Source organism: Doryrhamphus excisus, linkage group LG5, assembly GCF_037039965.1.
Source record: "Doryrhamphus excisus strain RoL-2023G ecotype Guam linkage group LG5, RoL_Dexc_Guam_v1.1, whole genome shotgun sequence".
Lineage (NCBI taxonomy): Eukaryota > Metazoa > Chordata > Actinopteri > Syngnathiformes > Syngnathidae > Doryrhamphus > Doryrhamphus excisus.
In genome coordinates, this window is record NC_136361.1 from 11,700,804 (window position 1) to 11,717,755 (window position 16,952).

The following is a 16,952-nucleotide window of genomic DNA, read 5'->3' on the forward strand; positions in this document are numbered from 1 at the left end:
GGAGGAAACCGGAGTACCCGGAGAAAACCCACGCATGCACGGGGAGAACATGCAAACTCCACACAGAGATGGCCGAGGGTGGAATCTCACAAATTCATATGCAAATTCCTCGATGACATCATGTACCAACTTCTATTACAGCCAATAGCTACTTTTCTCACTGATAAGTTGGCAACAGTGGAGAGAAGAAAGGGGTGTCAATGTGTGACCCAATTTTTTTTTTTAGCCCAGCCAGGCTGTGTGTCATGGAAATCAACCCGTTAGCTTACTGTCCACAAAGAGTGCTAGCATGTTGTGTTAGCCTTCATCTCTTGGAAGGGGGTTCATAGGCCCCAGAATTACTGGGAGTCCCTGATTGTGGTTGCCTTCCACTATTGTAGTAGTTGGCACTGTGTTCTTTGTCGGGAGCGCGAGGAAGAAGAGCAAAAGATATAGAGGCAATAAAGGGCAAGTAAAGATGATGAAGCATGGATGTGTGGATGCATGGAAAACATGGGATTAAACAGGGAGACAACAAGCTTGGAGATGGGAGCACACTGGAGGGAATGAGATGAAATGAAAAGGTGAGAGCGGCGAGACGCGCAGGAAAGACAGCCTTGGTTGACACATAAAACAAACATGAGATACCTCCTGGGAGAGGAGAGGCTGGAAAATGTAGATAGACACTTTGGAGCGGGAGGAGGAGGAGGAGGAGGAGGAAGCTGAAGAGGAGGGGAGGGGACGAGCGAGGCCAGAGAATGCAGGGGGAGAGAGAGGGAAGCGCGAGCCAGAGAAACAGATCCTCGTGCAGACACAGAACACACACACACACACACACACACACGCCTGAGGAGTGTATGAGCCATGCTGGACACACACACACACAAACACATACACTGACCGGGAGTGAAGCAGAGGAGCGATGGAGGGCAGCATCTTCTTCGGTGAGTCTTTTCCTCTCATGTTTGATTTGTCAGGTGACACACACGTACATTAGAAGGTGTGCACGCGCGCGCGCGTGTGTAAGGCAGCATGTTGTCACACCTCCACGAATAAAAAGATGAGTGCTTCCTCGGCAAAAAGTAGCAAAGACAGAACAAGCGCGCGCCAAGTGTGTGATGTTCCGGTCCCACAGGTGACCCACTTGAGTTCGCTTTCATTGTGAGCCAAATTAAGATCCATACGATCCCGGTGCCACTTGATCCCAAGGAAGCTTCCGGACTCATTCATTGTTATGGAGGAGGCAGCCTCCTCGTCAAGAGCTCTTCTCGCGGATTACAAAACGGCATTGCATATGAGAACCCCTGGTTCAATTCCTCACGGGGTGACCTTCTTCATGAAAGTAATCCCAGGGATTAAAGGCATCTGGGGCGGATGGAAGAAAGGAGGGGAAAGGTCCGATGGATGGATGGTGTGGAACCTCTTAACAGAAATCCACGTGCTTGTTGTTTTTAAACATTCACATTTTTAAATTCACGACTTCGGACTGTACTATTAACCCTTTTAACGCTTTTGATTTTTTAAATTTTAAACCATACCCTCATTTAAAAATATATACAATATATTTTCACATGGGCGGCACAAGGGTCTAGTGGTTAGCATGCAGACCTCACATCTAGGAGACCAGGGTTCAATTCCACCCTCGGGCATCTCTGCATGCGTGGGTTTTCTCCGGGTACTCCGGTTTCCTCCCACATTCCAAAAACATGCTAGGTTAATTGGCGACTCCAAATTGTCCATAGGTATGAATGTGAGTGTGAATGGTTGTTTGTGTATATGTGCCCTGTGATTGGCTGGCGACAGTCCAGGGTGTACCCCGCCTCTCGCCCAAAAACAGCAGATAGGCTCCAGCACCCCCCGCGCACCCCCTGTGAGGAAAAAGCGGTAGAAAATGAATGAATGAATGAAAAATATATACAATATATTTTCATATTTTTATAGTGGAAATACAAAACGTAACACACAAGTATCAGGAAAGTTCATTCTTTCTCCACTAGGGGTCACATGAATGACTTTAAATTCTAAATTCATTCAGTTTCTCTAACATTATACTTCACTCCTTCCCCTAAATCCTCATGAGAACACATAGAGGTCATATATTACATCGATAAGCTGTCTATAAGTAGTACAGTAAGAGGCCATGTTTGAACAGAAAACAAGAGCTTCCCTCTGCACGGTCTACGCTCCTGCCAAATATGCGCTGTGCAAACAAATCCACCTTTTTTATGCGACAATACTCGTGTATTTTTTGTGTCATTTTACCAAGCAAAGCTAAAAATGAAGCTACATAACCCTTCTTGGAGATGATAGCAAGACAGTATAGATCAGTGTTTCCCAACCTTTATTGAGCCAAGGCACGTAGTTGTATAAACACAAGTTCATCATGTACCTGCTGCCTACATTATTTGTACTGTACTAACCTCACTAAGGTCGGGGTTATGCTGGAGCCTATCCCAGCTGCCTTCAAGTGAGGGTACACCCCGGACGGGTCAGCAGCCAACCATTCACACTCGTATTGGAAATTTTTACCATTAAGATTTTGAAACCATTTTTCTACAGGACAGACTGGCAATGGCAATAATCTGTTCCAGGGTCAAACTGTGGACGCTTCACTAAGTGTTAATGGTATAAAATGCTAAGTGGGGTCTGCTTGCTAGATATAATTTCAAACTCTGAAGTTCTGTGCTATTTTAGAGGTGGATTTTCAGAGACGTGTGACATTTAGTGAGTGTCCCTTTCAAGGTGACTTCTTTAAATGTGCTGGAAGATACAGCAACATTTGTTCTTTCATCTTATTTCATGTTGTGAATATAGAAAAGTGGTGCTCATGACTCCCGAGCTGAGCCTGCAGAGCCAGGAGGCAGCGTGGCTGCATTGTCTGTTGTTGCGAGCCTGCCCGGATCAATCTTTTTAACTTATCTGCATCATGCAGAGTGAAACAAGCGCACTTAAAATCTCCCTCAGCCTTTATGGCTCCTGAGTGCACCCGTTTGCTAACTTGACGGCTTCTCAATTATTCATGCAACAGTTTGTCCTGCAGTTTTAACTGGAACGTCAGCTTCCCGCTGCTTAAAAAAGAGAGGGAGTGGATCGTAAACATGTGGTGAGGATGTTCAAGAGGCCGTGCAATGGTCTTTCTGTCTCACACACACACACACACACGACAAACACACTCAAAGGGCCGGAGAAACTGCACTGGGTGTGCGCCTGGCTTTGCGGTATGCATAAAGCGTCTTTTCGGCTAACCTCAGATTACAGAGTGCATGAGGAGTGACTGTAGGAGGCCTGCTCGCAGGCGTTTATTAGCGATCCTCTCGCAGCGTCAGTATGCTAATCTGAGGACGCGGCCAAGCGCTCGTTGGCGGGACTGGAACACACGGTTTGTTGCCCGGAACACATCACCAGGGAGGTGATTCTGGAGCCACCTGAACTGGCTACCCTCAATTTGAACATTTAGTTTTTGCGTCAGACCTTGTGGAACAAATAAATAACCAAAACTGTGGTACTGCTGTATGTCCACGTTGAAAGATGCCATTAATCGTGTTTTTTTTTCGTTTTTGTTTTTTTTTGTAACAATGCACCCTTCATGCATCTTGCAAGGTACTTTGATGGGTTTGTACTTATTTAAGCAATGTGATGCCAAGTCAACTGTACAACTTCAAAACTGAGGATTATGTTTAAAATGTTTAATAATAAAATAAATCACAAGACGATGCACAAGCCTGGTTCTGCGAGGATGAGAAGAGACACTGGACAGAAAAACGTTTACATTTCACTAAGTCATAAAGCAATGCAGGTACATATTGAAATGTTTATTGTCCCACACATTGAAGCTAAACGATATTATTATCAACATAAGCCAATAATGTCACAATAATATATAATAATAATAATAACTCATAAAGCAGTATTTTATTTTCCATATTTAAATTTTCACATTTCACTTTGTAAAATTGTGGAATTTCCATTTATGATATGTACTTTCTCACAGGCAATTCGTCCTGTCTGTCAAACATTTGGAGCATTTCTTGAAATGCTGGCTTTTTAACTGTATTAAAAATCAGCATCTCATGAATGTGAGTGTGAATGGTTGTTTGTCTATATGTGCCCTGTGATTGGCTGGCGACCAGTCCAGGGTGTATCCCGCCTCTCGCCCGAAGACAGCTGGGATAGGCTCCAGCACCCCTGCGAACCCTCGTGGGGATAAGTGGTAGAAAATGAATTAAGGAATGAATGATTTGCATAGTGAGTACTGACTGTCAGAACGAAGGCTCTGCATCTCGATGTATACTAGCGGGGTCTTAAAAGTTTCCACCCTTTGAATGTAAGGTCTTTAGAATGTAAAAATAAATGAATGCAGCTCTCTAAAAATGTCGTAAAATGTATTAAATACGATTTCGTCAGTTTCATTTTTGAATTGTTTTGATTTTTGAGGATGCTATCACATAATGATAGAACAGTTGGAATGGATGGAGCACAAGCAGTTAGTGAGCTAGGCACGCACCGTGGTGTGTTTATATGCTTTGCAACTAATTTGCCTTCTTGCCTTTGTACTTTGCCTATTTTTTCCCTTGAATTGCATTCATTATGGTCTGAGGGTTGTGGACTTAACCAGGTTCTACTGTCCCAGGTTTCGTTCAGGTGAAACAAGCAGTGGTGCGATTGTTCTGCAAGTAGGGAAATTGTTCAGGTACTTCGTCCATCCATCCATTCCTATACCGCTATAGCCTTATTTGGCTCGTGGGGTATGCTGGAGCCTATCCCAGCTGGACTGGTTGTGTTCAGGTACTATATGTGAAAATGTTGTCCAATCTTGTGTACCATAGCAAAAATGCTAGTGTAAATGTTAAGTAGTGAACTAAAAGTATGAAGTCAGCTTTAAAGCATTGAGATGGTCGTGTATATAAAATAATAGTAAGCGAGCCCAGACAGAAACGCTCACTGCGCTGGGGCTGTAATTGTTGTCAGCAGTAGAACTATCAGCAGAACTGGGCTCATAATAACAATAATTGGATTCCTATTTGCTGAGGGAATAGCGGCCGTGCAGCTTGTGTCCACACAGGCTATTTGGACTCTCGGGCTGAGCTTGGACGCTCGGGCTAAGCTTCAGGTCTACGGAACTGAGGCCTACGGCACTAAAGAGACGAGAGCGCCGCCAGGTGATTCATTATTAATGGCCCTCGGCGTCCTCCAGACATCATTTTTACTCACTCTCGACACACCGCTGAGCCCAGATAAGTGAATGTTGAAGGGCAAGGTAGAGGACGGCCGCGGTCCAGAGACGTCCAATGAGATGCCGGTGCTGCTTTTGCTCTGCTTTTGCTCACACGGTGACATGTAGATGTTGGTGCCACTTGGTTAAATGCCAGCTCAAACACACAATAATAGAATAATATCAGCTGACGGGCCTCCTCTGTCGCGCTAATTTCATCAGTTTAACTTTATTTGAGGCCCTGAAACACAACATCTTTTCAAACTTGATGTAATGTTTTAATTTATTTTGAACATGCTTGGCCATCCACTCGGCCATCTCTTGGCATCTCTGTGTGGAAAAAAAAAATAGGGTCACACATTGACACCCCTTTCTTCTCTCCACTGTTGCCAACTTATCAGTGAGAAAAGTAGCTATTGGCTGTAATAGAAGTTGGTACATGATGTCATCGAGGAATTTGCATATGAATTTGTGAGATTCCACCCTCGGCCATCTCTGTGTGGAGTTTGCATGTTCTCCCTGTGCATGCGTGGGTTTTCTCCGGGTACTCCGGTTTCCTCCCACATTCCAAAAACATGCTAGGTTGGCGACTCCAAATTGTCCATAGGTATGAATTTGAGTGTGAATGGTTGTTTGTCTATATGTGCCCTGTGATTGGCTGGTGACCAGTCCAGGGTGTACCCCGCCTCTCGCCCGAAGACAGCTGGGATAGGCTCCAGCACCCCCTGTGACCCTCGTGAGGATAAGCGGTAGAAAATGAATGAATGAATGAATGACAATATATTGCAGTGTACTAATTTAATTTCTACTGCATTGCACTCATCTGCACTCTGTGTATTCTAACGACCTCGCCCCCTATCCATTGACACAAAGACTGTATGACTGACAAAATGGCTCACTCCATTCATGCCGTTGTTCTATGGAACAAACACGCCAAGGTGCTGAAATCAATACAAAGAGTGAACTCTCTTCTTGCCTGTTTGGTGGCAGGAGACAAGAAAAACAGACACATGCTCATGGCAATATATCAAAACCAGCAAAATGATTGAGTTCATTTTATTTATTCATTCATTCATTTTCTACCGCTTTTTCCTCACAAGGGTCGCGGGGGGTGCTGGAGTCTATCCCAGCTATCTTTGGGCGAGAGGCAGGGTACACCCTGGACTGGTGGCCAGCCAATCACAGGGCACATATAGACAAACAACCATTCACACTCACATTCATACCTATGGACAATTTGGAGTCACCAATTAACCTAGCATGTTTTTGGAATGTGGGAGGAAACCGGAGTACCCGGAGAAAACCCACGCATGCACGGGGAGAACATGCAAACTCCACACAGAGATGTCCGAGGGTGGAATTGAACCCTGGTCTCCTAGCTGTGAGGTCTGCGCGCTAACCACTAGACCGCCGTGCCGCCTATTTTAATTTATTGTGTGATAAATTAATTTGTTTGTTATATTTCCCGGCCTCGTGCTGCTATTTTTAGAATGTACCACGGGCCAATACATAAACAGCCATGAGCTGCTAATGGCCCCGAGGTTGCACTTTGGACACCCCCAATAGAGTACTTATTTTCCATATTTACTTTGACATACATAGATATCTCACTGCCTCTCAATGGATTGGTTTTATCCACTTCATGTAGTAGTATGAGGGGGCGGCCATCTGACAGACATATCCTGATATCCTGAGCCCAAATAAATATGAATGTTTTTTTCCCCCTGCCTCATTTTTGCCCCCTAGAGATTGAATGCCACCCTGGGCGATTGCCCATGTAGCCCATAACTACAATCTATTCTGAGTGCATAATAAATGTTATGTTTACTTGTTTTGGCATCCCGACGTTTGTGGACACGTTGCAGAAGTTCAGCTATGTGCTCGCTGTCTGTGGCCGGGGATAAAAATATGACGTTATAATTTACATGGCAAATATTTGACAAGCTCAGCAGCTTCATAAATGTCACATTTAGCACACAAGCAGGCTTTCTCTCCTGTTTCTATTTGTCACGTCCTTATTTGCCTGCCACATCTTTCAATGGCGTTTATAAGCCCCTGGAGGAGAAAGTAGACTTTTTATTTTCATTTTATTACAGTTTTGGGTCTCCTGAACCTCGCGGGCGTCATGCAAATTTCCTACTTGTCAACTCTTTTCTTCTGCCCACCTGAGTCCTCGGAGCCCAAAAGTAGAAGCTGCTGCCTCCGTGTGCACATGAACTCAAATATTTACACCTCCAGCGATGCAGAGTGTGCGTGTTTGTGACAGCGTCTTGTGGGGATGTTTTCCTCCTGTCCTACATCTCCTTGGTGTGAGCATCATTGGGGTGATCGGGGTTGAGATCAAATGTCAGGCTGGTTCCCCCCGAGTTTGGCATGTAATTAAACGCAGACATGGAGAATGTTCTTCCACCAATGATGAGATGATGACAATACGGTGAAACTGCACATTTCGGAGTTATTATTGAAGGCATCCTAAGGCACACCTGTGCAATGATCATTCTTGACATGCCACACCTGTATTAATCTGGCAGTTATTATGAGGGTTTTGTTAGGTTCCACTGCAGACCTGATTTGAGCCTGTTACCAAAAACAATGTGCACAGCCACAGAAAATGGCTGGTCATCCAATGCCATGAACGCCATCATTTTCCTGGTAGTGATCCATAGTCGTCCATAGCTATCTTGCAGCTTGAATAGTGCTCCCTCACTATATCGCTGCTTTACAAAAAATAATAAAGAAATGACTTTAGTCTATTATTAGTCAAAAATATTGAAAGACAATATTGAAAGACTGGTTACTGAGCCTGCAGAGCCGAGCCGCCATGCCATGGCTGAGGGAGTGAAAAAAGGTTTTCCTCCCATTCCGTGTGGAAGTGGTAAGTTCATGTCATCTTTATCCTTCTTCCCTACGCTGTTTGACACTAGATGTGTAACAATTCGCTTTAATAACGATTCGATTTGAATCAGGATTTATGGTTGCTGATACGATATTGTTTAGAATGATACGATCCAAAACGATTTAATTATTTTAAAATTGATTCAATAACTTTTTAGCAAAACATTAAACCAGTGTCACTGTGAAATAAATACCTGGATATTGCACAGTGCAGATGAAAGATGAAGTTTCCTCGTTTTTTTGTAAGGGAATCAGCTGTGTACATGAAGAAATGTGCTTTCTGCTGCACTGGCCCCCGAACTTCCAACTTAACATCAACGAGCATCCTGAAACCCTCAGTTACAGGTGATTGGCTCAGCATTCCGCTGAGGAATTCTGCTCCGGCTAGATTTAGCTGATTTAGCCTTAACTTGATTTGCTCGCTGTCCGTCTGTTAGTGGCTGATTTTCAGAACTTTGTGGCGGTAGATAAGATTAGTTGGTAAGATCGGTTTCATATATAAGGATCAGGTGATCGCTCATACCCCAAAACTAAGCAAATCTGACGTCGTTTTGCTCCATCAGCTATTCTGAACTTTCCTCTACTATTTCCTCCTGACCTAGTGTTTCTCAGGTCGCATCTTTCCAGGCTTGCTCAAGGATGCCATTTGACTGGTTAACACAGCTCTGTGACTAGAGACAGGATACGACAGGATACAGTATGTACCACAGTCATTCATAGTGGCTTCTTTTAAAACCTAACCTTGATCCTCATGTCTTATCTAACTCCAGACCAAAAGACATTTTTCTCCAAGATGCTAGAGGAAGCAGTTACCAAACAGTTACAGGATTTCCTACAAAACAATCAGCAATTTGAGGACTTTCAATCAAGATTTAGGATGCACTGTGGCCCAGAAACAGCAATCGTAAAAGTTACAAACGACCCCCTCATTGCCTTAGACGAAGGCCTGGTTTCAGTACTAGTTTTATTACATCTTACAGCGGCACTCGGCACGATCATCAGATTTTGATACAGAGATTAGAACTTGCCCTCGGCATTGAAGGAACCGTATTAAACTGGTTACTCGTCAGATGGCCTGCAGTTTGGATCCATAAAGAATCTACTCAAGTGAAGCTTCTCTGACCACCAGGCTGGATTATTGTAACTCCCTGTTAATAAGGTTGCCCAGAGATATCTTCCTGCACAAGTCTTAACCAGAACCAGAGAAACAGCTCATATTTTTTAAGAACTAGCCTCACTGCACTGGTTACCTGTCAAATTTGTGAAGAAATGATTTTCGGTCAGTGGCTCTTTTTTTACTGGCACTTGGCACATGCCAAAAATGTAATTGAGCAGGAAAACAAACAAAAAAAGAACAGCAAAAATGCAAAAATCTGCAGTAATTGTACAAAATAAAGTCAAAATATTAAAAGAAAGTTGTCACGTAACGTGAGGTAAAATAAAGCTGTTATAATGTTGTAATAAAAAAAAATAAAATATTTGGAGAAATAAACAAAATGAAGAATAATGTAATTATTGTAAAATGCGTCAATATACTATGGAAATACAGTCAAAATAATACAGAAATAATGACCTAAGAAATCTGACGAGAAGATCGTTGAAATATTAGGTAAATGAAAAAAAATCTACTGCAAAAATTGACATTTAGCTGTTATTATTTCTTGAAATACATGTTCCTTTGCATCCTGTCCTTTTTCAGTATGTGGCCGCTGGTGGAAAACGTTTTGACACCCCTGCACTGCACCAGTATATAGAGCTTCTAATGCCCTATCAACCCAGCAAAACACTGCACTCACAGAATTTACATTTACTTGCCACTCCTGTCATATTTAGAAGTAGCACAGGTAGAGCCTTCAGTTATCAGGCTCCTCTGTTAGGGAACTATCTCCCTGACACCCGTTTTTCACAGTTTATGTAAAGCATATACTGTAATTAGAACTGACCCCTTTCTCCTGATATGCTGATACTATTTGTGACTACATAGAACCTGGTAAAATATGGAATGTTTTTTTTTGCACTTTAGCTATATACTTCAGTTGCTGCACCTGAAATATTATGAGTGGCCAGTAAAAATCACCAGCAGGTGGTTGCCTACTGCCACAGTGGTTAATTATGTTGTTTGAGCTAGCGGTAATTAGGAGACCCCACAAGACACTTGCTTTGGTAGGCCACGCTTGGCAGTCGTATTTACTAATACAGGCGTCCCTAGCCACATTGTTGTTTGAACATCGCGCCCTCCCTCTATAAAAATTAATTCATAAATGCCTAAATTAATAATTTTCAAGCAAGATAAATGAGTGAAAATACATATGTAGGGCATTTAAAAGTCGCGATATGAAGTAATACATTATCTGTGACTTGTGATGTAGAGTTGATGGTTAGCAGTGTAGAGAGTGGCTGACAGCAGCTCCTCTGTGAATGTTCTCTGTTTATTAATAAAGCAGTGGAAGGTCATGGTGAGTCTCTCCTTAACCACAAACCCGCGGTAGTACAGTGGTACTCTACACCAGTGTCTTAGTGTCAGTAATGTTAAGATATAATAAGACAGTCATTATCCATCCATTTTTATCAGTATGATCTTGTATGGTCTAAACCTACATCGGGCAACTAAAGAAGGGGGTTGTCGCTGCTTTCGCGGATGCCCCCGAAGGGTACGTTCCCTTCATCCAATGCCATCCAGTGACACATCAGTGAAAGTTCATCTGCTTTTGTTCACTTCATCCCTGGCGTAAGTCCGCGCTCTTTCTGCTATCACAGTTGGGTTTGTCAATAAAGCAACAAAAGAGCCACACTGTGAAATGTGCGTCATCTTCCTCAAAGGGCAGCAGCGTGTTTACCACACTCTTACATCACCTAGCCAAGGCTCAGTAAGCGCTGGGGATCTGACAACTCCAAAATTAATTTATTTCCCATCTGTGCCTGATAAACAGCTTTAGCTTTAACGCTGTAGTGCTGTTGCGTTGTCCTGGGTTATGCTCCACGGTGCGCAAACATGCATTGAAGGCAGGAGACAGGACTGAAGGCAACGGTGGATGGAAGCATATGTTGCTCCACAGTCTCCTCTGAGCTTCCGGCAGGAATGTAGACTTCACAGATGTGCAAGTTACCCACCATGCAATGGGGCACTAATAGCCCTGACATCCCCCCTTCCTCATCACAGATGCGTTTCCATATTAACCTGCCGACAATCTGGACGCTCCTCTCCAGCCTCCACAGAGGACACCATGTCCATCGTTAAAAGAGTCATCATCCTGCAGCACTTTTGCATCAGACGTCTTCAGATCTGGCCCGGCCCCAGAGACGTCATTAGGGGTCTGTAGAAGGATCTTATCTGTTTTACTGGGAACGGTCGCGTCTCCACTTGTAACTGCACTGATAAACTGCCATCGGTCCGAATTGCACTGTCCTCAATGGACTCCTGGCAATGATTTCCTGTTCATTTTTTGCACACTCTTGTTTCTTGTTTCCATATGATTCGGTTTTTGACACAAACCTTGGCAAAATGTTGTCTGGGTTATTGTGTTGAACAATCCCTCGCTTATTGAGGTTAATTTAATTCAACACCCGGCCGTGATAAGTGATCTTTTGCAAAGTGGGATTCGAGCATAGAAAACGTCTTAACTACCTTCTAAATATGTTTATTTCACATTAGAGCCCTGTAGACATGAAATAACACCCCTTTAGTCACCTTTACATTCCTTACCCAATATAGTCGACATAATAAGAGAAAACATTTAAAACATAAATAAGACTCATGTGCTTATGTGTGTTGCTGTAAATGTGTTCCGGTGCTACAGGAGCTGAGTGCGGGACGGACAGGAAGTAGGGACTTCAGAGTTGAGTTTTATCCTGGCATAGGTTACGGAAACAACAGAGACTAGGGATTATTGTGCCTGTTGTGAGATCATTCAAACCTGAAAACCTAAAAATCTGCAATCCAGTCTGGTGCTTGTGTGTCTCATTTAATTTTACAGTAACATTACAAACAGCGAGTGTAGAATTCTACATATTATCACAATGTCATGTCATGGACAGCTGTTTGGTGATCCAAGCACAGTTCCACGCCGGATTCTCAAATATTCACCCAAATGCTGATTCAGTTAGCACTTGCTGTTAGGGGAGACAGTTGATCAGATGCTGCATTGATGGTAAACATGGCCGGACAGCTGGAATGTACCGTGTGTGTTGGGACACGTTGGGCATGTCACCGCTGTCCTGCAGTTCCTTGCAACGTTTTCTCTTGTCATTCCTCACATAGCAGAGTTATTCCCAAGGGAATTCTCGAGCATTTCATTCTAAGATTGAAAGCCCCCTAATTAGACGTGGTGTAATTAACCCCGCCAGTCATCGCTCTTTGTTTGTTTGTTGGCGAGCAGGATGACTCCCAAACAAATTCACTTTATAGAGAGATGGTGCATAGTAGTAGTAAGATGTACCAGAATTAAGTCCTAATTTTGTATTATACAGTATAATAAAATATGGCATAATTCACAGAAACCACTTCTCTAAGTCACTGGGGGTGCACGGTGAGGTGCCGAGGGGGTGTGAGAGGCAGGTCAATGCTGGCAAGTCAGATGCTGGTGCCAGCAAGTCACACAGTGGTTTGTGAAACCAGTGAAACCAGTGAAACCATGGTTAGTGTCATTCATTAACCCATTCCAGAAGGTCAGACAGACATTAACCAGAGGAATTTTTCCCAAGAAAAATAATAAATCCAATTCATAAGTACCGAGTTTCGGGTGTACTACAGTTTCTCAATAGTCTTTCAAATAACATAATGTAAAACATAAAACATTTATTTTCCCATGGGAGGTGAGTGTATGGCAGTAAATAATTGAGAATCGCTGACCTAAACGTAACAGTCTGGGGCTCTCTCTGGAGAACTGCCATATATATTTTTAATAATACCATACACTTGTGGTTGATGATTGCATAAACCCACCAAAATGTCATTTCAGTGTGTCCAGTATGTCACAAATGTTAGCTTATCATATTCAACGTCTCACAATGTTTATGTACATTCGTCCCACATAGTTTGAACATCGCTACCCATTGCGATTTTTCAAAAGTTAATTAATTAATAAATGAACGCTGGTGTCTGGGTGTTTGCTGGGATGGGCTCCAGCATACCCTCTCCACCCTAATGAGGACAAACGGCATAGAAAACAGATGGACGAATGGATCATCACCGTTTTATTAGAGCAGGTTTTATTAGTCCACAGATATTGAAAGACATGTCACGATTGGGCTTCACCCCTTTGTGACAGCTCTTAGTTTTCCTCTTTTCCTCAGTTCCTAGTTCATGCCCTTATTTTTTATTTACTTCCTGTGTTGCTCTGTTCTGTTTTCAGTTGCTTTCCATTATCTCCCGCATCTGTTTCCCATTTTCTGTGATGTCTACTTAGTTCAGGTGCGCGGTCCTTTTGTTGTTGGGTCATTGTCGTTTTTATGTTGGTTGCAATAAATACATTTTTACCTGCAATTGGGTCCTCATCTCTGGATCCTGGGGTCGCATCGCAAAGCTCTCAAGCCCGAACGTGACAAGACAAGTTATATGTAAAAATCTGGTCACTAGGATTGATGAGACAGTAGATTACATTACTTTTACACTGCATGTGTGTGGAGGTGGTACATTTTTGACTTCTTATGTTGTCCTTCTTTCCACTTTGTTTAAATCACACAGCTTGGAGACCCGGGTTCGATTCCCCACTTGCGCATCTCTGTGTGGAGTTTGCATGTTTACTCCGGTTTCCTCCCACATTCCAAAAACATGCTAGGTTAATTGGTGACTCCAAATTGTCCATAGGTATGAATGTGAGTGTGAATGGTTGTTTGTCTATATGTGCCCTGTGATTGGCTGGCGACCAGTCCAGCATGTACGCCGCCTCCCACCCGAAGACAGCTGAGACAGGCTCCAGTATGCCAGTGACCCTGATGAGAATTTGTGGTATAGAAAATGGATGGATGGATATATGTTTATTTGCAACTTTTTTCTAATTTGCCAGTATAAAATGCATGTACCGGTTAACATTTGCTGTTGAAAATAACCCAAAATATTGCTAGCCGTGAGTCTCGCTAATCTCAGGTGGCGCTGTTTTCTTCCACCTGGCTATAGCTTGGCTTCTGCATCGAATGCCTCACCTTTTGGTCATATGAATATACATTTTCTGTCCCTCATTTCCGCTGCATACCTTGCGGGCAAACTGCATGTACAGGTACACCCCCAGTATAAACAGTGCTCTTACTAAATTGTGCATGTGTGTGACATTTTACCCTTTAATTAGGTTAGTTGTAGTTGTGGAAAACCGTCATCACATATTTTACGCTGTGTCACGTCGTCCCAACCAAACGTGTCCCTGGCACAAGCGTGCGGCGTTGTTGCGGGCTGACGTCAACATTGGCACGCTGCACGCTCGCCACTGAAGGCTGAGCTCTTCTGGACGAGCCACCGCATGAGTCGCTGCATGCGGCCGCCTGGCAGCATATGGCGGCGCTGTCAGTTCCCTCTTCTCTCGCCTGTCGTCTTTACGACATCTTCTGTTATTTACTCCTTCCCCGGGCAGAGACACTGAAACGCCGCCGCCCTGGTTTTATTCCTTCTCTAATTCATTTGATGTCCTGTAGAGTCATGTTGGCAAAAAAAACTAAAATCCTCCCTCTGGTTTTCATTACAGCTCAAATGGCTCCTTTAATTCCTTAAAACTTCTGGAAGGCCTCAAAGGTTTTATCTGCTTTTTCTTCTTTAATACTGGCACCGTCCCCCCGCATGTCATGCTGTTTCCAATTAGTGATTTATAAAACATTCAGCTGGCATGACCCGCACTGTGAATGCGGTCTACCATCTGATAGGACACAGGTGGTCACTTCAGGCCATGTCCACATGAGTATATTTCAAATTGTATATTTTTCTATTCTATTTGGCCTTTGCTCCGCACGCAAGCTTGGCTTTACGTTGCTGAAAACTGACTTTTTGGAAAACCACAGCTAGGATAAAGACAAAACTGACTTTATTGACAGGAAAATGTGATTTTTATTGGCTTTCCTCGTTTGCATGATGTCACTATGTGCGCCTTTATCTTCTCACAGGACACACACTTATCTTCTTGCTTAATTTCGAAGCTTCAACCTTAAAATTCAGGTGGAACTCTGCGTCATTGCCTATCGTGTTTATCCCGTTTTCTGCATTCTCTTTTGTTTTTGTTGTTCGTTGGCAATTTCACTACTGTGTTTTTGTGCAATGACAATAAAGGGAGTCTATCTATCTATCTATCTATCTATCTATCTATCTATCTATCTATCTATCTATCTATCTATCTATCTATCTATCTATCTATCTATCTATCTATCTATCTATCTATCTATCTATCTATTTATCTATCTATCTATGTTGACAGGCAGAAATGACCTTACACTCAGGGGTTGTAGCGCCATCTGTTGCCTTGGCATGAGATATTGATGTGTTTTCATGGTGTGAAGAGCAATTTTATGAACCCTGCATTGGTTATATTCATTTTTTCAGTGCAACAATGACTCATACCCTGGTCATATTTGGAGCTGAACAGATTTCCTTGCTATTGAAAGAGGAAAGTATGAAATGACACATAAGCGTGGCAAAAAACGGCAGGACATTTTTGTGATACAATACAGATACAATATTTGAAATACAAAATCATTTATTTACTATAATATTCATTCATTCATTCATATTCTACCGCTTATCCTCCCGAGGGTTGCGTGCGTGCTGGAGCCAATCCCAGCTGTCTTGGGGCAAGAGGGGGGTACACCCTGGACAGGTTTTGGGATAAAACATACACAGAACACAGTTGCACTCAAGGTGTGTATTAATAACACGCAAGATGTGTGCCATATTGTAAGCTAACCGGAAAATACGCAAATTGATACAAAGCATTTGCATACATTTTTGTCATGAACCAATTAACCTAGCATGTCTTTTGGAATGTGGGAGCTCTATGCCTTGAAATGAGCAGAATGCTGCAAAAGATGACTTTTTACTTGTTATTTTTCACGATTACCTTATAACACAACATCGTCCAGTCTTTTCTCTTGTGTCTCTTTTATGCCACATTTGGCCTGAATAGTCATATTGTTGTGTTTAACAGTTCCTTGGTGGGAGGAGCTTCCTGTGGAGGTGGAAGTGACCTATCCGTGATACATACACTTGTGTTTCTTGGTGACTATTGGAATGTGTAAACATCAGCTCAGCGTGTTGATGGAGTGCTTGCTTTCTGATTAAAACTGGCCTGGAAAGCGGTTAATTGTTAATAAACGAGTCACATTCAAAGAATTGTGTTTGCAAGACCATGGGAGTGGGATTTATTCCGGAGGGGGGGGGGGGCTTATAGTCTGTGTTCGAGAAAACACACGGTGCCAAGTCCTTCATGTAGAACAGATGTTTGGAGCAGAACTTTGCATATGTAAGGAATAAACAAAACACACATATGTAATAAAAACACGTATTAGCAAGTCCACTGGAATTGAATAGGACTGTTGATTGGCTGCAAATGAAAGGAACAGAGTGTGAAAGGAACAGAGCAAAAAGTCCAACATAACAGTGAGCAAGACGGGTGGGCGGGGCTAATCGGACAACAGTGTACAATGTATTCACTAGGTCTGAGCTGAGTATAAAATAATGTTATATGCTGTGCATACACTTTGATGAAATGGATGAATATTATTTGGATGGATGAATGGTTGAATATTATAATGTTATTTACTGACCTCCATGAATATACTGTATATCAGTGGTTCCCAAAGTGGGGTACCCCTCAGGGTACGTCTATTGCCATAAGAGGTATGTGAATAAAAATGAAAAACAATTAGCGCCTAACACTCAAAATTATGAGTG

General features: G+C 42.8%; 1 protein-coding gene across 2 annotated transcripts in view; it reads left to right on the forward strand.

The window, feature by feature from the left end:
• The first annotated feature begins 791 nt into the window (after positions 1-791).
• Positions 792-16,952, forward strand: part of znf385d (zinc finger protein 385D) — a 74,242-nt gene continuing 58,081 nt past the window's right edge. For both annotated transcript variants that reach the window (XM_058053388.2, XM_058053389.2), the window contains exon 1: positions 792-923. In XM_058053388.2, the coding sequence (XP_057909371.2) occupies positions 902-923 (22 nt within the window). In that variant the 5' untranslated portion in view covers positions 792-901. The remainder of the gene's footprint in view (positions 924-16,952) is intronic.